Raw genomic sequence first — 22,155 nt, 5'->3', positions numbered from 1 at the left:
TCCGACGGCTTTGTGGTCGCGGCCGGCAGTGGCCCGTTCGACGACGGCAATGGCTTTGCATGGTCATCCTCGATCGTCTGACGGCTTTGCAGTCATGGGCGTAGGGGTCGCAGGTGCCTTGTCATGTCCGGCAGTGCCCAGTCCGACGGTGGTAGTGGCTTGGCGAGGTCGCCCGGTGGCTTCGCGGTCTCGGGCATAGGGGTCACATGCGTAGTGGACGGCGGCGGTGTAGGGAGGGCCAAGGGGCGATGGTGGGGAGGCTGACGGCGGCCGGGGGTACGGGGCGACGGCTGGGGGCACGGGGCGTGGCTTGGGCCGGCGGCGGTGTGGCGTGGGCCGGCGGTGGCGTGGCGTGGCACGGGCATGGGAGGGCTTGGCGTGGCAAGCATGGGACACCGACGGTGGGGTGCAGGCATGGGACGCCGACGGCGGGGTGCAGGCAAGGGACGGTGGCGGCGTGGCGTGTGTGTGCAGGCACGGCTGTGTGTGTGAGTGTGTGCGTGTGTGTGTGTGCGGTCGGGGGTGGTTATGATGGAAGTTTGCCGAGTGCTAGATCGCGCGCATTCGGCAAACCCATTTTGTTTTTTTTTCATTTTCAAACCCTAAACTACTCTGCGTGTGTGGGGCCCGATGAAGTGGTTTGCTGAGTGTCCCACGTTTTACACTTGCCAGATCAGGGGCACTCGGCACACTTTTTTTTTCATTTTCCTTCATTTCCATACGTGTTTTCCTCAATTTGTTTTGATGTACTTTGAAAATAACTTCTCAAATTCACTCAACAATATATATTTGATTTTTCTTGAAATATTATTCCATTACTTTATGCAGTTATAGCTCAAATTCAATTTATAACAATTAAAATTCTTTAATTCCACTTAATAAATTAAAATTATCAAACGGATCCAAAAATTTATCAAAATTTCAAATGAAACAATCTTTGTTCTCTATTGCCTATACAAAAAGTTTTCAAGTCAAACCCTAATTCGGCAATTACTTTGACTCCAAATCTTACTGAATCCTTCTCAACACTACGATTCTTCTTCTGAGATACTTCGGTTTGTAAACATCGTACATGACAGATTGTGTGAAACCTTCTCAATTTTTTACCACAACCTCCATGTATGATATCATGAGATCTTGACAAATCTCATGATTTTCACACTTCGTTTGCTTTTTTAGAATTTAAAAACCATTCGGCCACACGTTCGTGGTCATGTTTCCTGAACAAGATGTTTGAAATTTCTTTTCATTTCCCGGGTAAGGCCTTACACTGGACTCAATAACATGAATATTATTTTTCTACTCATTTTATTCTATTATTTCAATCACTTGCAGTTCAAATTTGACTTATACCAAAAAATTCCTTGAAATGCAATTAATTAATTAAATATAGCAAATAGATCCAGAAATATACCAAATCTTAACATGGAGTAATATAAGTTGTATGTGGAGAGTAGAAAAAGTTTCAAGGTCAGAACAGAAAAAAATTTATTATTTTATGCAGTTATAGCTCAAATTTAATTTATATCAATTAAAATTCTATAATTACACTTAATAAATTAAAATTACCAAACAGATCCAAAAATTTACCAAAATTACACATGAATCGATCTATGTTCTCTATTTCCTTTACAAAAAGTTTTGAAGTCAAACCCCAATTCGACCGTCACTTTGACTCCAAATCTTACCGAATCATTCTCAACGCTACGATTTTTTTTCTGAGATACTTCGGTTTGTAAACATCGTACGTGACAGATTGTGCAAAATCTTCTCAATTTTTTACCATAGCCTCCACGTATGATATCATGAGATCTTGACAAATCTCATGATTTTCAGACTTCGTTTGCTTTTTTTAAATTTAAAAATCATCCGGCCACACGTTCGTGGTCATGTTTCCTGAACAAGATGTTCGAAATTTCTTTTCATTTCCCGAATAAGTCCTCACACTAGACTCAATAATATGAATATCATTTTTCTACACATTTTATTCTATTATTTCAATCACTTGTAGTTCAAATTTGGCTTATACCAAAAAATTCCTTGAAATATAATAAATTAATTAAATATAACAAACAGATTCATAAATATACCAAATCTTAACAAGGAGTATCACATGTTGTATGTGGAGAGTAAAAAAAGTTTCAAGGTCAAAAGAGAAAAAAAACTTATTTATTTGCCAAGTGCCAAAAAAACACTCGGCAAACTCCTAACGGCCGTCACACTAACCGATGGATGTCCACGTGGCGGTTTGTTGCCGAGTGTCTCTGTTTTGCCAAGTGTTTTTTCTAGTTTGCCGAGTGGTTTTTTTTCAGCACTCGGGCCATTATTTTGCCGAGTGTGTGTTTTAAGCACTCGGCAAATATCTTGTTTGCCGAGTGCCCGATAGAATACACTCGGCAAACATTTTTGCACTCGACAAATCTGTTGTTTCCGATAGTGGTGGGGATTAGCTTTATAAGAGATATAGATATAGATATGTGATATACAATATATAGGGGGAAATAAATGTTTCAAATACTACAGTGGGAAATAATTATTAATAATTTATGGAAACTTTCAATTCTGAAACCAATTTTTGAGGTGGTCTTAACCTAGGTACGTCTGAAAATCAATTTGTAAAGACTATTTTCTTAGCAGTATCCTCTCTCTCTCTCTCTCTCTCTCTCTCTCTCTCTCTCTCTCTCTCTCTCTCTCTCTCTATATATATATATATATATATATATATATATATATATATATCCACCCATCATGTATTGTCATAACAACCCACCTCTAGAAATCTGTTTTCAAATAAAGATGGTTGCGTGGCTGGCTGTTCAAATTTTCCATTTCTACAGGTATTTTGTTAGATGAGAGATTGTGCCCGCCATACATGAAATGTTATTTCAGCTGCGTAAAAACATTTTTCAGTAGTGGTACGTAGTTGGATAATTAATTTAAAACAAGCATATGATTAGTGACGTACGTCAGTCAGCATCACCGCCGTCCGGCATGTCTGAAATAAAAAAGAGAGCCAGCTGCTCTTAATTTGGAGGATCACCTCCATCTCTTTTTTTTAAATAAGTAAACAAAGTTCTAGTCTGTACCATCCAATCTCCATTTCATATTCATTACCTATAGAAAAGAAAAAGGATATATTTTTTGCAACCAGGTCCAGTACTGATGAGCAGTACGAGTTAGCACTTCCTTAAATACACTAGTGAGGGAAGGCACCAGTACGTGTAGACTACTGCGTACGTACCAACAATTCAGCAGTAGATATAAACTAGTTCTTCACTTCATAACTCAAGCATGCCTTGTTCAACCCACGCTCTGTTCATCCCCTACCCGGCGCAGGGCCACGTCCTTCCACTGCTCGAGCTCGCGCACCGCTTCGCCGACCATGGCTTCGCCGTCACTTTCGTCAACACGGACCACATCCACGGCCAGCTCGTAGCCGCGTCGCCAGAGCTGGTGGCAGCAGGACAAGATGATGGAGCGCCACCACCTGAATCAGGCCAGGTGCGCTTCGTCTCCGTCTCCGACGGCTTCCCACCGGACGGCGACCGTAACGACCTCGGCACGCTAACCAGCGCGCTGATGAGCTCCCTGCCGGCGGCCGTCGAGCACATGATCCAAAACGGCCAGTTTCGCTGCATGGTCGTTGACTACGGCCTGGCGTGGGTGCTCGGCGTCGCCAAGAAGGCTGGCATGCGCACGGCGACGCTCTGGCCGTCGTGCGCTGCGGTGATGGCCGCAGGGTTAGACTTGCCGGAGCTGATCGCTGACGGCATGCTCGACAAGGATGGTAGGAACTATGTATAGAAACATTAATAAGATTTTTGATTTGTTCAAAATTATTGGTAGCAGATCCAAGCTAATTAAATCCTCTGGTGTTGCAGGTTTACCGACGGGCAAACAGATACCCCCGGTAGGCGACCTGCAGATGAAACTGGCGCCGCTCGTATGGAACGCCGCCGGCACGGAGGAGGCGCAGAAGCAGTTATTCCGGTGCCTCAACAACATCCTCAAGGCGCTAGGGCAGGGCACTGTCGACCTCCTGCTGTGCAACACGGCCAAGGAGCTCGAGGAAGGCATCCTGTCCCTGCACCGCAGCATCCTCCCCATCGGGCCATTGCCGACAGGTCTCCGTCAGGGAAAGCCCGTCGGGAATTTCTGGGCAGAGGACTACAGCTGCCTGTCGTGGCTGGACGCACAACCCGACAGGTCAGTTGTCTACGTGGCCTTCGGTAGCATCGCTGTGCTTGACGAGGAACAATTTCATGTGCTCGCTCGTGGGCTGGAGCTGTCAGGGAGACCATTCCTTTGGGTTGTCCGTCCTGGCCTGGCCAATACCGCCAATTTCCCTGACGGTTTCCTCGAAACCGTCGAGAAAACGGGCAAGGTTGTGACATGGTCACCTCAGCACAGGGTTCTCGCCCACCCAGCCGTCGCCTGCTTCGTGTCGCACTGCGGGTGGAACTCGGTGATGGAGGGGGTTAGGAACGGGCTGCCGTTCCTGACCTGGCCGTACTTCGCTGACCAGTTCATCAACGAGAGCTACATCTGCGACGTGTGGAAGACCGGCCTGCGTCTGGTGAAGGACGCCACCGGCGGCCTGGTGACGAGCGAGCACATTGCTGCGCGCATAGAGAACCTGCTGAACGATCCGGCGACCGTGTCTAGGGCGTTGGAGTTGCAGAAGGTTGCATCCAGGAGCATCGGCAACGATGGCACGTCGTTCAACAATCTGACGGCCGTTATTAAGGCCATGAAAGGCTGATGAGACTAGATGCACTCATCATCACCCCGTAGCAATGCCGCGTCAAAAGGCTGAAAGTGACCTCGATATATAGAGTCACGAAATAAATTCTCTGCTTGTTCCCTTCAATCACTTTTTAAATTTCGGAAAACCTCAGTGAAAAATATGTTAACATATAAAAGTTCAAATGAACTGAACTACAAAGAGATATTACATGTATAGTTAATTTGATATTGTACACAATGTCAATGCATTTTTTATAAATGGCATGAAATTAAAAAAGTTTTTACTTAAACAATGCTAAAGTGACATAAAATTAATTTCGATCGGAAGGAGTATATGTATCACTGGTGTTTGGTGTTAGAGCAACTCTAAGAGACTCTCTATATCCTTTCTATAGGAATATAGATTTTATGAAAACATCATTTTTGACTAAATATTTTATGAAGATCATTTTTATGTAACCATTTCTGAAGAACATTTTTGACCATGAGTAAAAACCTTTTCTATACTAGTGCTAATTACTAGGAATAGAGATTTTATGAAAAAATACACTCCAACAGCTTCTTTATCTGGTTATCCAAATATAGCCATCTTCTATTCTAGATTTCTTGCTAGCCAAAGATAGAAAATGAGAATGCCTCTCTAGAGTGCACACAAGATATAAAAAAACTGTTGGATAGCGGAAAGATATAGAAAGTTTGGTTGGGAGGATTTCCAGAGTGAGGATTGTATGGACCTATTTTTCGTGGTGTTTGGTTCACAAACTCCTGGAGTCAAGGACATCTCACTTGGGATATTTCTTGAAGATTCCGTGACTCTACGTCCCTCTTTTTTGAGCAGACAGAGTCATCCCCAGGTGGGATGGGTGGCCCAACAGGAGTAGTGTGAGCAAGAAGGGGAGAGGTTATCGGCGTTGAGGAAGAAGGGAGAGCCGTATGAGCTTGGGGTCCAGCATACCAACGCCGTGCAACCTCTGGGTCCGGCCCTGCCGCCATTTCACTCATGCGAGCTCTGTCAGTCGCGAGACGCGAGGAACGCCGACGGCGAGCTCTGGCGAGAACCCGAAGGCGCACAACACCTAATCAACGCGAGAACTGGACACAGGTTTTGGTGCTGCTAAAAACGCGTTGCATGTATTGTCATTTATTGAAAACAGAGAAGGATCATGCCCCTCATGGCTTGCACGACGCGAGAAAGGTGCGCGTCCATCCCCACGCACGACGTCGCCCGGCCATGGCAGCATGTCTTGGTTCATGGCGAAACTAACTACCACTACTTCCTATACGCGCGCGATCACCACAGGCTGATGTCTGCGCGCATGCATAAATGTAAACATGCTGCCTATCTATAGCACATAGGAGTATCTAACAATTCTCCACCTACTCCTAGTGTGCCCGCTGTACATGATGAACACCGAGTCTGGAACGCAACTCACAGAATCGCTCGCGCCCCAGTGAGATGGTGCAAATATCCGCCGGCTGCTCCAACGTCCCAATGGACTGAAGATGAACCCTATTCTCCTCGACACATTCACGAATATAATGAAATCTCACATCTATGTGCTTACTTCGGTCGTGGAACACCGGATTCCGGCTGAGCGCGATGGCGGACTCATTGTCGATCTTTAGTGTGATGGCGCCAGCTTCCTCTCCCTTGAGCTCAGCTAGGAGACGAGCAAGCCAAACGCCTTGGCAAGCTGCAGTGGCTGCTGCTATGTACTCTGCCTCGCATGATGACAGAGCCACAACACGCTGCTTCTGTGATTGCCAGGTGATCACATTGCCGCCGAGGAAGAAGATCACTCCAGTCGTGCTTTTGTGGGTGTCGATGTCGCCGGCCAAGTCACTGTCGCTGTAGCCGATGAGCTGAGCTTCTTTCTTCCTCTGGTAACAGCAACCAAACTACAGGGTGCCTGCTACGTACCTGAGCACCCTCTTGACAGCTGCCAGGTGCTCAGTGGTGGGAGCCTCCATGAAGCGACTGATGTAGCCCACCGAGTATGCGAGATTGGGCCTGGAGTTCACCAGATACCGGAGTGAGCCAACGATGCTGCGGTACCTGGTTGGATCCACTGATGGAGCTGAACTCTGCTTGCTAAGCTTCAGGCGAGGCTCCATGGGAGTCTGACTGGGACTGCAGCCAGCCAACCCCGCCGACTCCAGGATCTTGGTGGCATACGCGCTTTGGCAGACGGTGATCCCAGCCTCGCTCTGGGTTACCTCCAGCCCCATATAGTAGCGAAGGAGGCCGAGATCACTCATCTTGAACTTTGCCTTCATTTCTTCCTTGAACACGATGATGTCGTGGTTGTTGCCACCTGTGATCACCAGGTCATCCACGTAGACGCCGACGACCAGCCGGCGTGCGCCCGCACCGCGCAGATACACGGCGTGCTCGGAGGTGCTCCGCTAGAAGCCCAACTCGATCAGAGAGGAGTCGAGCTTGGCATACCAGGCGCGGGGGGCTTGACGTAGACCGTACAGAGCCTTCACCAAGTGCAGGACCTTGTTCTCATGGACGCGGAGTATGAAACCAGGTGGCTGCTCGACGTAGACTTGTTCCTGGAGTACGCCGTTGAGGAACGCAGACTTAACGTCCATGTGGTGCACTGCCCAGTCCTGTGAGGCAGCATGGGCGAGCAGCAACCGCACGGATTCAAGTCTGGCCACCGGTGCGAAGACTTCATCAAAGTCAATGCCTTGTTGTTGGACATATCCCTTTGCGACGAGTCGTGCCTTGTACTTGGTGATCACACCCGTGGCGTCCTTCTTGGTCTTGTAGACCCATTTCAACCCGATCGGCTTCACACATGGAGGAGCATCGACGAGTTCCTAGGTGCCGCTGGCTTCAATGGAGGTCATCTCATCCAGCATCACGTGGCGCCAGTGCTCGTGACGCAGCGCTTCGTCGAACGTCACAGGCTCGGCGTCGCTGGCAAGCAGGAGGTGCTCCTCCAACTCCCGATCAACGAAACGGGGCGAAGTGGACTGGCCGAGAATGTTGTCGACGCGCTGGAAGCGCAGGGGCGCCTCGTCATCATGGTCGAAGTCTAGCTGCTCGCTGAAGCCAGACCCGGGCAGCGTGGCGAACTCGACGTCGGGATGTAGATGGGCACTCGACGAGCCTAGTGCAGGGCTTGCGGCAGGAGTGTGCGCTGGCGTGAACGGAGACATGGGCGCGCCTGGCGATGGTGGCGAGGTGGAGCCCGATGCAGCAGGTTCAGAAGAGGCGCGGCCCACTCATGCACGAGTGGTGGTGATCACGGCGGGCTCCTCCGCCGTGGACTCGGCAATGGTGAAGTCGGTGTCGCCCCCATCATGATCAGCAGGCCATGCCCACTGAGCGCCCTCGTTGAAGACGACATCCCGGCTGATGTGCACATGGCGGGTAGAGGGATCGTAGACACGATATGCCTTGGACCTGGCCCCATACCCGACGAAGATCATGCGCCTGCTGCGATCATCAAGTTTCTTGGAATTTGTTGAGGTTACCTTAACGTGGGCAATGCTGCCGAACGTGCGGAGATGATGGATGCCCGGCGCACTCCCCGTCCAGAGCTCGTAGGGTGTCTTGCCCCCTATGCTCTTTGACGAAGACCGGTTCAGCAGGTACACAGCCGTCGAGACCGCCTCGCCCCAGAACACGGCAGGGAGTCCTTTGGCCTTCAGCATGCATCGCGCCATGCCCACGACAGACTGGTTGCGACGCTCCACGACACCGTTCTGTTACAGTGTATATGGTGCCGTGAGCTCGTGATGCAGTCCGAGCTGGGCGCAGTACTCGGTGAAGTCTGCCGCAGGGAACTCGCCACCCCGATCGGTACGGAGCGCGAGCAGCTTCTTGCCGGTCTTCCTCTCCGCGGCTGCCTGGACACACTTGATGGCCGATGCAGCTTCATCCTTGGACGGCAACAGTACCACCCACATGTATCGCGAGTAATCGTTGACCAGGAGGAGGAAATAGCGATTACTGCTAGGCGTTGGTGGCAAGATCGGGCCACAGAGATCGCCATGGAGGAGCTGGAGGACCTCGGTGGAGCGCTCGAGCCTTCTGTGGGAACGGCGTGCGGCGCTGCTTGCCAGCGAGGCACGCGTCGCAGACTTGCTCCACCTGGCTGAGCAGAGGGAGGCCGCGGATGAGCTCTTCTCGAGCCATTTTGCGAAGCGCGGTGAAGTTGACGTGCCCGAATCGGGCATGCCAAACCCACGCATCCTCAGCGCCCCGCACCGCCAGGCACACCGGCCGTGCTATGGTGGCGTCGAGCACGTATAGGCGCCCTGGGCTGCGGGGAATCTTCACGAGCAGCCGCATCTCCTCGTTGTGGACGGCCATCACACCGCCCTTCACTAGGACTTCGTAATCGCCCTCATCCAGCTGGCCGATGGAGATGATGTTGGCCGTTAGTCGGGGCAGATAGTAGACGTTCGACAGCGTTCGATGCTCCCCATTCTTGCAGGAGAGAAGCATGACGCCGCTGCCTTCGATGCGGGTGGTGGAGCCATCTCTGAACTGCATGGATCCGGTGATGCCGGTGTCAAGGATGGCGAAGGCCAATCGGGCGCCCGTCATGTGGTTGGAGGCGCCCGTATCCAGAATCCATCGGCTCGGATCCCAGTTGGCAGCGGAGTCGAAGGAGGGGAACACCTTCTTCTCGGTGAGGTGGATTTGGGTGGTTGACGAGGACGGCGGCTGAGATTCGGTGGAGAACGCTGGCGTCGGGGAGGATTCAATCCCCTCTGGCTGGGCAGTGGCAATGGCCAGCATGAGTGTGGCCTCCTCCTCCTGGGCCACATGGGCCTCTTGGGCCGGCTCCTCCTTCTTGCTACGGCAGTCACGAGCCCAATGGCCCTTCTTGCCACAACAAGGACAAGGGTCATCCGGCGGTGGGCGCGAAGAGCTGGAGCCACTCCTAGAGTCGCTGCTGCCGCCGACACCGCGTTCGCGACCTCTGCCACGGCCCTTGCCGTGACCGCCAGAGCCAGAGCCGCCATGCCCAGACTCCGAGGCCTTCTTCTTGTACTTCTCCACCCACTGCTCCTCAGTGAGTAGCAGTTTGCCGCTCGCGGTGTGCGCCGGAGCAGGCTCAACGTCGTCAGCGGCCTTGAGACGGCCGGTCACCTCTTCGATGGAGAGCTGAGAGATGTCAAGCAGAGTTTCATTGGAGATCACGAGTTGCTTATACCGTGGGCGAATGACGCGCATGTACTTGGCGACGACTTTCTCATCAGGCTCCGAATCGCCGAGTGTGGCTAGACGCTGCACCATGCCAGTGAGGCGCAGTGCGAAGTCCTCAATGGGCTCGCCTTCCTGGAGCGCGATCGACTCATATTCGGCGCGGAGGTTCTGCGCCGTTGCCTTCCGCACGTGGTCGTCGCCGATGCGGAGAGTGCGGATGGCCTCCCAGGCCTCCTTGGCGCTCTTCTTGCCGACGAGCACAGGCACCATCTCCTTCGGGACCGCACTACAGATGGCGTCGAGCATGTTTCGATCGTCGGTGTAGTCGACGTCGTCGTACTCCACGGCCTCCCAGAGTTTACGCGCCTCCATCTTGAGCTTCATGCGGAGAGACCACTCATTATAGTTGGTCTTCGTGAGTTGAGGCCAGTTGCCGGAGCTGCGGGCCTCCTTGATGATGCGCTCGACGATGACCTCCCGCGGACGGCGTGCATCGCAGGTGTGCGAACGGCGTGCGTTGCGCGTGCGTGATCGGCGAGGCGGAGATCGATCCGGCAACGGTGTGCGCTGCAGCGTCTTGATGTCGGAGCCGCTACAACCGTCGACCGGCTTCTTGGAATCGTCCTTCTTGTCGGCCGGTGAACGACCGCGGGGTCTCGTCGGAGATGCCATGGCGACGGCGAGGTCCCTCGAAAACCTAGCTCCGGTACCACTTGTCAGTTGTGAGACGCGAGGAACGCCGACGGCGAGCTCTGGCGAGAACCCGAAGGCGCACAACACCTACTCAACGTGAGAACTGGACACAGGTTTTGGTGCTGCTAAAAACGCGCAGCGTTTTTGATGCATGTATTGTCATTTATTGAAAACAGAGAAGGATCATGCCCCTCATGGCTCGCACGACGCAAGAAAGGTGCGCGTCCATCCCCACGCACGACGTCGCCCGGCCATGGCGGCATGTCTTGGTTCATGGCGAAACTAACTACCACTACTTCCTATACGCGCGCGATCACCACAGGCTGATGTCTGCGCGCATGCATAAATGTAAACATGCTGCCTATCTATAGCACATAGGAGTATCTAACAAGCTCTAGGTCCTGCCCTGTCGCCACGCGGAGGAGGCGCCATGCGCAAAGGAGGCGTCGAGCGGCGCACGGCCAGGCTTGCCGACAGAGGAGAAGGGGGCAACGCGCGGCCGAGCTTGCTGGCGTGCGGCAGTGTGCGGCGGATGAGGCGCGAGGCGACGCGCGGACAGGCTCGCCAATGGAAGAAACGGCTCCGTAGTGCGAGCGCTTTGTTGTGTTGGGTAGCTAGGGAAGAAAGAGACGAGGAGAAGAGAAAGGAAAAGAAAAAACATAAAAATTTGATAAATGGGCCCCCACCCATCAGTGGCTGGTTCCACTTTTGATGTCTTTACGCCAAACAAAAAATGGGTTGGTCCCATCTCTTCCCAACCAAATAGAAAATAGAGTCGTCCCGCCCCACGAACCAGAGACAGGACCATCCTACTCCACATTGTCTCCCAACCAAACGCTACCTTATAAAGTTTCTTGGAGATGCTCTTAGTATAATCAAAACACATAGTACATATTCAAATAACGTCCTTTTTTGCCACTTCATGTGAGCACATCCCTACCACAATATGATTTAAATATTTGTACCAATATGTTCGTTGTGACAATGACACATTCACCACTTAGTTTCTACGATACGAGCTTTGTTTTTAATTTGCCGCTCGATAGATGACCAATGCACATGATAAAAAGCTTTGTTTTCTCCACAAATGTAACCATAACGCGAACGCGCCGACTATCACTGCTACAACTAGCATTTTTAAAGGCGGCTGTAGATAATTTGTAGATGTGGTTGTTCCAGCCACCTCTAGAATGATTTCTAGATGCGAGCTACAGAGGCGGCAACCCGTCTCAAGAAATTGATTTTAGAGGCAAACTCAATCTCAAATGTCTTTATAAATTGATTTTTAGAATTTGCAAAATGGGCCACAAAACAGCAAAAAAAGAAACAAAGAGAAGCCCACCCAATAGCCTCACAAGCCACGCAATTCTTCATACGTATTCGGTTGTGGGGTTGGAACTTAAGACCTCGCCCTCACTTGTTGCTTCCTTAGGCACTACATCTCAAAGTTACTTGTAACTAAATAATTGATACAGCCCTTTTAATATTCAATTTAGTCAATATTGTAATACATATTTAAATTTTTAAGCGAATTCAAAATAAAGACTTTGCTACAACTTTGGTTTCCATCTGAGATTATTTAAAAATCCAGAAAGTGTAAGAGTAAAATATGTTGGCGGTCCCTAAACTTTGGATAGGTCCCATTTTTTTATTTCTAGGCCCCTAAACTTGTCCCGGCCTTTAGTACCGGTCCAAACGGGTTTCAACCCGCTCCATACGCTGACGTGACATGTAGACTTAATTAACGCTCATGTGGGTCTGACATGTTTGGTCTAGTATTTAACTTGCACGGCTTTGCCACCTAAGTCCTAAACTTACAACATTGCATATCTAGATACTCAAACTTGCTAAACTGGACGTAGTAGATATCTAAACTTGCACGATAGTGCCATCGAGGTCCCTAACTTCCAAAACTATAGTCTAAATCCCCAAACTTGCAAATCAGGCGAGGTCCAAATTACTATTGTTTGCGATAAGTTGTCTACGTGGCTGCTAATTGTGCACCGGGCATGTGGGGCCCATATGTCATCCTTCCCTCATCTCCTTCCCCACTCCCTCCTATGTGCGCGCCCACATGTCATCCCTCGATCTCCCATCTTCTTCCCTCCCTAATGTCTCTGTTCAGACAGGGACAACACTCCCTGCCCTTGATCCAAGGGCGAGGAGTCTCGACTTGCCCATGACCGGCCACCATCGGACCTTGGGCATGGCCCACGGTGACACGACTTGCTGCTTTTGTAGTAAGCCAGAAACCATCCACCACCTCTTTCTTCGAGTGCACTTATGGTAAGTTCCTGTGGAGAGCAGTTCATATGGTGCAAGGTCTTAGTCCACCTCTGAATGTCCAAAACTATTTTGATGATAGGTATCCCACCAGGGGTAAATCTTTCCGATCCTTTTTATTGACAAGAGCATCCATGATTTGTTGGTTTATTTGGCTAACCAGGAACGAAGTTATATTTGACAAATATCGACCAAATGCTCTTATGCATGTCCTCTTCAAGGGAACACATTGGCTTCGATCTTGGGCCCAATTGCAACTATCTGAGGAGCAGAATAAAATGATATTACAGGCGTGCCGCCAGCTAGGGAATGTGTATGTGTTTTTTTCGTGATAGGCCTTGTTTAGTTTCTCTCTCTAAAATTTACTCCCTATCTCATCGAATGTTTGACACATGCATGGAGTATTAAATATAGACTAAAAAATAACTAATTGCATAGTTTGCGACTAATTTGCGACATGAATCTTTTAAACCTAATTAGTCCATGATTTGACAATATGGTGCTAGAGTAACACATGTGCTAATAATGGATTAATTAGGCTTAATAAATTCGCCCTACGGATTACTAACGAATTTTATAATTTTTTTTATTAGTATCCGAACACCCCATGCGACAACCGATGTGACACCATAAAACTTTACCCCCTGAATTTAAACAAGGTCTTATTTGGATTGCCTTTTATGTCAAGAATTGAGTTATGAGTTGACTTTTGTTATGCAAACTCGTTCCGGTCGTTATGACGTGAGTCTTGTAATAAGATGATCCGATTCCTTTTTTTTTAGAGGATGAAGCTGGATATTTTTTCATTATAAAAAAAACGGATAATGGCGCGGTTACGTGCAGTTGTTTTCTATGGTACCAATTTCAATCGGTCACAGTAATAAGCTACTCCCTCTGTCTCAATTTATCTGTCGTTTTCAGTGTTCGTGCCACGACTTTGACTCAATTTGTACAAAATATGTGCAACATTTGTGTTTCCAAATAAATTTGTTAAAAAACTAGATTCAAAGATCTTTCCAATGATGCTAATTATATATCATAAATAATAATATTTTTTAATATATATTTTGTTAAAGTTATTTCTTGAGAAGCGAGAACAAGATATTCTGGGACGGAGAGAGTACTCGAGCAAGGTGGAGTCCAGCTGGTACATCGCGACGATCAAGGTCCACTCACTTCGGGCTCGTGAAGTCAGCAATCTTCATTTCTGACTTTGCTTTGTCAAAGACTCAAAGTCAGATACAGTGCATTATATATATATTTTTATTGGCACGTCCTTCTTTCCACGAAGCTGCAAGAAACCATGTTGGCTTATTCTAAAATTTTGGCTTATTTTGATGCTTATGCTGATTTATTGTGAGAGAAAAATACTGTGTACTGAAAGCCGTTTAAGCGAACAGGGCTCCATATCCCTTGTTGGTAGTTGATTCTTTTGTCACTGTTCTTGGCAGGGCCTTGCAGCATCATTGCTCACAGAATGCAACTCCTCCAACTCTGACGACGAGGTTGACAGTGGCTAGAGCAAGGCCAGATCCGCACTACATGCTTGTTTTCTAGCTTACCCAATGTTCAGGTACACCATTGAGCTCACGGTTTGTTCAATGTTAGTTCCAAATAAAGTTTCCATTGATTACCTGAAACAAACTCTGAATATTTAGTTGGTTTGTCAGGTTTAGCTTTGGTGGTCACGGTCTTGCTTACACTTTATCACTCTAAGAACTCAAGCAAGCGCACGCAACGCAACCACCATGGCTGAGGCTGTTGTCGGGGCACTGATTGGCAAGCTAGGTGCAGCCGTGGCGAAAGAAGCAGCAACCTATGGTGCATCCCTGCTTTACAAGGATGCCTCTGCCCTCAAGGGTCTTTTTGGCGAGATCTGCAGAGCTGAGAGGGAGTTGGAGAGCATGAAGACCTACTTGCGTGAGTCAGAGAAATTCATGGATACTGATGAGACCATGGGCATCTTCATCAAGACTATCCGGGAACTATCTTTCCGGATAGAGGATGTTGTTGACGAGTTCATGTACAAGCTTCATGGCAATAAACATGGAGGATTCGCAGCCAGGATAAAGAAGAAGGTAAAACAAGTCAAGGTTTGGCGCCGCCTATCTCGCCAACTTCGTGATATCAATATCGAGCTTGAAGACACTGTGAAAAGGAGGGACCGTTATGTAACTCCTATAATGGGGAGACATACTGGAAGCGCCCATCATTTTGCAAGGGAAGATACCAATCAAGCTTCGTGTTTTGCAAGGGAAGAGGAACTAGTGGGTATTGAAGATGATGCAGCGAAGCTCATGGGGTGGCTAGTCGATGATTTGGAACAAAGGAACACCAAAATCAGCACAGTGTGGGGGATGGCTGGAGTAGGCAAAACTACTTTAGTTGACCATGTCTATAAGAGTGTGAAATTAGATTTTGATGCTTCTGCATGGGTAACTGTGTCCAAGAGTTATAAAGTTGAGAACTTGCTGAAGAAAATTTGTACAGAGTTCAACGTGCCAGTTGATTCTAGCTTTATGGATATGAGAAGATTAGTTTATGCCATCCGTAGACATCTTGAAGGTAAAAGGTTTATCTTGGTATTGGATGATGTCTGGGAAAAAGAGCTGTGGATAAACAATATCATGCCTGTATTCCCGGCTAATTGTACTAGCCGATTTGTTCTTACATCAAGATTATCTGAAGTTGCATCTTTGGCAAGTAGTAACTGTGCAATTGAGCTGAAACCGCTACAAGGCCATCAATCTTATATGCTATTTTGCAAGTTAGCCTTTTGGGATAATGATGATAAAAGGTGTCCTCCGGAGTTATCGGATTTGGCCACAAAGTTCTTACAAAAGTGTGAAGGTTTGCCTATTGCTATTGCATGCTTAGGCCGCCTGCTATCCTGTAAACCCCCAACATACACTGAATGGAAAATTTTGTTCGACGAGTTAAGAGTTGCAGTCGGTTAGAAACACAATCCCTGGTGTTGAAACAATTCTGAAAGTCAGCTTGGAGGATCTTCCATATGAACTGAAGAATTGTTTCTTGCATTGTGCACTATTTCCTGAGGATTATAAACTGAAGAGGAGGAGGTTAATTAGGCATTGGATTACTTCTGGATTCATCAAGAAAAAGGAAAATAAAACACTGGAACAAGTGGCAGAGGGCTACTTGAATGATCTTGTGAACCGAAGCCTACTACAAGTTGTGATGAACAGTGAGTTTGGACGAGTAAAATGTTGCCGAATGCATGATGTCATCCGCCATATTGCTATTGAAAAAGCCGAGAAAGAATGCTTTGGTAAAGTTTATGAGGGCAATTGGACTTTTTTGGTACACCCAACACGTAGACTGTCAATACAGAGCACCAATATTGAACTGTTAAATCTATCCAGTGCGACACATCTTCGCCAAATACATGTTTTTACAAGGTTTGTTGATATTGATCAGCTCAGGCCAATCCTTTCATCTTCAGTTTTGTTGTCAACATTGGATCTGCAAGGTACTGAAATCAAGGTGCTGCCTAATGAGATCTTTAGCTTGTTTAATCTGCGTTTCTTGGGTCTTTGAAATACCAAAATGGAGGTTCTGCCAGAGGCCATTGGAAGATTGGCAAACTTAGAAGTACTGGATACATGGTTTACTTGTCTGCTATCTTTACCAAATGATGTAGTTAAAGTGTTAAACTGATAAAGCTTAGATACCTATATGCAACTGTAAAGGTCACTGAAGGATCTTTCTCGGGTAATCATGGAGTGAAGATGCCTAGGGGCATAAAGAACTTGACAGGATTGCATGCTCTGCAAAATGTTAAAGCTACCTCAGAGACTCTATGTGATGTTGCAGCTTTGATAGAGTTACGGACATTTTCAGTTGACGATGTTACATGTGAACACTCATAAATCTTGAGGAATGCTCTCCTGAAGATGAGCAATCTTGTCAGTTTGTCAATTACTACTATGTCAAACGAAAATGAGGTATTGCCACTGGAGGAACACTGTTTACCAGAAAGTCTTTGCAAACTTGGATGGCAGGGAAGCTCAAAAAGAAACGAATGCCTCATATTTTGTCATCTTGGTTGCACCTTAACAATCTCACTGAACTCTATCTGATGTCCTCCAAACTTGATGAAAATTCATTTCCTACCCTCATGGTGTTGCGTAGTTTATGCTTAATTACCCTTGTCAAGGCTTATGATGAACAGACATTATGCTTTCCTTCGCAGTCATTCCCAAGACTGAAAGAATTACGAGTATGGTGTGCTCCACAGCTCAACCGAGTTGAAATAGAAAAAGATGCACTGGGAAGCCTTGCTAAGCTATGATTTGTGGAGTGCCTAGAACTCAAGCGCCTCCCTCATGGCCTCAAGTATCTTGCGATCCTTGATGAATTACATTTGGTAAATACGGCAGTTGAGCTTATAGAGTTGGCAAATGAATGCGAGGAAGAACTTATGAAGATTAGCCACATTAGAAAGTTTACTATCATATCAAATGAGAAAAACTTTACGCGAAGAATTGTTTCCAGCGAAGGGAATGAATTCGCTGGCTGAAGTCTAGATACTGTTCCCAGATTCCACGCACAAGAGGTATGGTTTTTTGTGGCTTCTTTTGTTTTAACGTATTTTTTTTGGTGGCTTTCTTGGGGTCCTTTGGGGCGCGGCAACATGCTATCACTCCTAAATATCTTGTTGGTTTTTACTTTCCTCAGATCCAGTTCGTTGGTGGCTGAACATGTATTGAACTAGCGATTGAGGCGACACATCGACACGTCCAGCAGCGAAGGGAATGGCATAAATTCTGCATGGTTTCAGATTGAAGAATGGAGTGTCCGTACAGATATACTTAAGCAAATTAGCATGAGAATTAAGCGCAAACATTTCTTTTATTTAGGTGCTACATGTCATTTGGGAATTGGGATTTTTGTTAATTTAAAAATACTAGTCCATCCATCTATGCTACTGCACGAGCTAGAATCTTATGCATAAGTATTAGATGCTAATGCTTAATACCTACTACTAATAAAAATTATTTATTTTAATTTGCATGTTTCTTTCTTTTTGTTCATTTCCTAACACAATATATATAAGATACTCTATTGTCTCTCGTCAATTGTGATAAACTCATGGATCACAGATATATTTTTATCTATATATAGTTTTTTTTTCTTTTTTTAATACCTCCGTATATGTTTAGTATGCATTTAATTTACATGTTAGAAAAATTGTAGTGGCTCTTCTTACAGCCATGTCTCATGACTTGTGAGGCCAAAGAGTAAACACATAGGGAGCTGTGCGGGGAATAAAAGCTACTCCCTCGGTCTCAAAATGAAAGTCGTTATAGGATGTGTACAGATCAAACTTTCTCAACTTTGACTAAGTTTGTACAAAATACATACAACATTTATATCTCCAAATGAGTTTATTATGAAAGTGTATTCAACGATCTACCTAATGATACTAATTAAGTATTATAAATATTAATATTTTTTATATATTTAATAAAGTTAAAAGTGTTTGACTTCTCAAAAAATGAAAATGACATCTATTTTAGGACGAACGGAGTACTCGGAGAAGTGGCAGTAGATTTATCGGGCAGTGGCCTCCCTGGCACCAGCCTTTGCCTGATTGATCCTTTCATGCCTCTCCCAAGTTCTCGCGACCATGAATTCTGCTTACGACCTTCACGACATTGTAGCCTTTGCACGAGATCTTTCGGCTTCACCATTCCTCCCTCGTTCTGAGCGAAGAGGGCTTCCTCGGTACCATTGGGGTGGGAAAGCTTCGCACATTGGATCTGTTTGGTACAGCTTATAAGTTGCTTATGACCAAAATAAGCTGAAATCAACAGTTAAATGTCACGTTTTTCAGCAGCTTATTCTGACCACGCTTATTCCCACAGCTCCCATTTGTACTAAAAAGCAGAAGTTGGATCAGACCAACTTATTTTGACCGCCACTTTTACTCTATTTGTACAGCTTATCTGGGAAGCGCTTCCCAGATAAGCTGTACCAAACAGGGTCATTGAGACATTCTTGGTGTCTTTGCGACGAGGAGTTTCCCATTCCCTAGGAAACAAAGAGAGTCAACACATCTAGAAACCTTGATAAGGTTTTTAAACAATGAAAAAATGTCTCTAAGCTTTTAAAAAATCTCTAAGCTTTTAAAAATATGAAGAAAAAATTCTAGATATATATTGAGACATGAAAAATCCAAATAAACTATTTAGAGTTCTGAAAATATCCTAGATTCTTTAAAAATAGATTAGCTCTAAAAAATGGAAGTATCAAAGATCTATAAAATTCCGAAAACATTCTAACTTATATGCAAACTTGTTTTGAAAACTTTTCACAAAAAAAAATACGCAACCAGTATGAATGCATTTATCATTAATGTATGTTACATCTGTGCCAATTGCATTTTACATTTTTGCTGAACAAAATTTTTAAAACATGTTTATACAAGGAAAAAATGTTTTGGGATTTTTTCTAGATCTTTTTGGATATGTTTTCATTTTCATAAAGCTAAATATTTTATTTAGATTTGTCGTATCCCAATCGATCTCTAGGAACTTTGTTTTGGAAGTTTTAAAGGTTAGAGTCATGTTCTATGGTTTAAAAACCTATCAAATATTTACTGACCTTTTTTAACAAAAAAAAAGACAAAACCACTCCAAACCAAAGCAAAGAATATTTAAACGGTTTTAAGAGTTTAGAGGTAAGATGTTTGATTTTAGAGTTCAATAAAAAAAAACAAACTATAACGATAGCTCAAGAGGTAGAATTGACTTTTTCTTTTTCTTTACCTAACCATTTGCTAGCTGGGCCATGTCGCCAAACCTACAAAAGCCGTGGTCTATAGGGGTCGCGGGCTCCGCTGGAGCGCAACCACATAAGAGTAGGCCTAACAGCTAGCTAGATGCTGAACAAATTCTTACTTAGGTTTTATTTGGCTACACATAAATTTACCTCAATCCACATGGTTTGGGAGGGATTGAGATGAATTTAGTTCAAAATCCACATCAATTCCTCCCAACTCATGTAGAATGGGATATATTTATGTGCAGCCAAACACGCCCTTACGTGAGCCAGCACAAGAAACCCGAAGCTGTGCAGCACACAGCTGCCCATCCGTGTCTCCACGGCATAACAACGCCCCAAGACACGAGGCTAGGGGCGGTGTTGCTCTGCAACTGCGACGCTACTCTGCTTTCTTGAAACAGAGCAAGCTCATGCTTGCTACTCAGTTTTGCTGCAGCAGATCAAGTTTTGGCGTGAAGATATCATATCCCAATCCACAGAAGGACGGCTCTTGCTCCAAGCAGCAGGGCAATCCATGTAGACGTACAACTTCGTTGAAAAATAAATTAGCTATATGTAAAGCATCATCACTCGTGTGACATGGTATGAAGTATGCCATTTTCAAAGAATGATCCACAACCACAAATATGCTATCCCTCTGCCTCTTTTCTCGAGGTAGTCCCAAAACGAAACCTATAGAGATATCATCCCAAGGAACCCTAGAAATAGAAAGAGGCATATAAAGACCAAGTCGATTCAAGCGACACTCAGATTTGTTGCAAGTGGAGCAACGAGACACGTAGCACGCAACATCACGCACACATCTTGGGCTAAAAGAAATGGTTGTCCAGCACATCCACCGATTTCTTCACTCTAAAATGTTCCATCAAATCTCCTCCATGCGCCTCCGGTAAAAAATAACAAACATACGGAGCTAGATGGAACACATAGCTTTTAGCACGATAAAGAAGGCCATCATTAAGCACATATTTATTCCATGTTCTTCCAACTTTAAAATTTTCAAAAGCATCCTTAAAATCCACATCAGTAGCATACAACTCTTTTATTGTTTTCAAGCTAAAGATTTTGTGATCAAATTGGGACAACATGGTATAATACCTAGATAATGCATGAGAAATGACATTGTTCTTATCTTTCTTATGCTTAATTATGTACGGAAAAGATTCTATGAACTCTACCCATTTAGCATGTCGTTATTCAGTTTTGATTGATTTCTATTGATGCAAAGATCGGTCACACACCACAAGTGCTAGATCACACAGATCATGAACGGACCGAAGAACACAGCAGAGCATACACGACTAGTCTGGCAGATCTAGACCTAGCACGGTCCGTAAACGCCGGCCTAGCCAACTTGTACAGACAACTTAACCCACCTGTCCTGGGCAGATTAGAAATTCTCCAGGTTTCACCCATGGAACGATAGCTGTCACGCTTACGTAGTGAACAACGACAAAGTTTACGGGCAAATTAGCAGAGAATAACAAATCTTGCTTATGTGACGAATAACGTTTAGTTTTGGAGCAAACTAGCAAAGGAGCCTAGGAGGAATCCCATTAGCACAAGAACGTTGACGGGTTACCCTAGGTCATCCAGCAACCCTAGGTCGTCAACGTATGTCCCCTTGGCTTTTTAGTATAAAGTTTGCGTACTAAAGAGATGTCTCCAGAACCAAAATTAACTCATCATGGTGATCATTTCCGGTGTATTCGCCACGTCTTCGCTTCCAAGGACAACATAAGTACATAACTCAATTGACCTTAAAACAAAAAAAATCGAGGTGACAAAACCTGCCTTTTGACTTCCAGAAGTGCTACGTAAGGGTGTGAATAAAATGCCTCAATTTATCCACTAGCTAGTGCATATTATTTTAGAAAAAACACAACTTTTCTGTATAACCTCGTGTAGGCATAATTTGTATATAAAAAACTGTAGATACCTAAGAGATCTATAATTTAATAGTTTACAATAATTTTATTTAAAGCTATCGGTACCTAAATAATCAATTTAATGATTATATCTACAAATGAACATTTGAATATTATTTATATTTTTTAGGTATCAAAGCGATCTCTAATAAAAAAGTCATAAACTATAAAGTTATAGATCTATTTTTTTTCTCTACAACTTTTTTTTTATAAATTTTATCTTCAGTCGATTTTATAGGTAGAAGTTATGATTTTTTACGACAAGCTCACAGAGAAAAGAAAATTGCGCCAATACAACCGACGGTAAGTACTGCGGCCATTCAATGGGCTGTAGTACTATAGTGTTGCCATTATTTTGATTTGGATAAACATTTTTTGCAGAAAAAATGAATGTAAATTTTTTTTCCTCATCCGCGTGCGTCTGAATAATGTGTTGATGGCCCAGATGGCCAGAATACGTTCAAGCTTGCTCGTTCTGCAGCGCCAGTTTCTGATGGGCTGTATCCGGCTTGTCCAACCTGGGCC

At 45.7% G+C, this 22,155-nt stretch overlaps 1 protein-coding gene and 1 pseudogene across 1 annotated transcript; both read left to right on the top strand.

Moving 5' to 3' along the window:
- Positions 1–3,579: 3,579 nt before the first annotated feature.
- Positions 3,580–4,804, top strand: LOC136482454 (UDP-glycosyltransferase 83A1-like). Its single transcript, XM_066479668.1, has 2 exons — positions 3,580–3,787; positions 3,882–4,804. Exons 1-2 carry the CDS (start codon positions 3,580–3,582, stop codon positions 4,760–4,762), a joined length of 1,089 nt encoding a protein of 362 aa, XP_066335765.1. The 3' UTR covers positions 4,763–4,804.
- A 9,839-nt stretch (positions 4,805–14,643) lies between these two features.
- Positions 14,644–17,435, top strand: LOC136483200 (disease resistance protein RPM1-like; annotated as a pseudogene).
- Positions 17,436–22,155: the final 4,720 nt, after the last annotated feature.

The sequence above is a fragment of the Miscanthus floridulus genome, chromosome 9 (assembly GCF_019320115.1).
Source record: "Miscanthus floridulus cultivar M001 chromosome 9, ASM1932011v1, whole genome shotgun sequence".
NCBI classification, from domain to species: Eukaryota; Viridiplantae; Streptophyta; class Magnoliopsida; order Poales; family Poaceae; genus Miscanthus; species Miscanthus floridulus.
The sequence above is the reverse complement of the archived record's forward strand: the minus strand, read 5'-3'. Positions and strand labels throughout refer to the sequence as shown.

What these genes read in the sequence shown, in the direction of transcription:
- LOC136482454 (XM_066479668.1), top strand. Translation starts at nt 3,580, where the DNA reads ATGAGCTCCCTGCCGGCGGCCGTCGAGCACATGATCCAAAACGGCCAG. An exon ending in CGGCATGCTCGACAAGGATG is followed by an intron (nt 3,788 to 3,881) that starts GTAGGAACTATG and finishes CTGGTGTTGCAG; the next exon opens with GTTTACCGACGGGCAAACAG.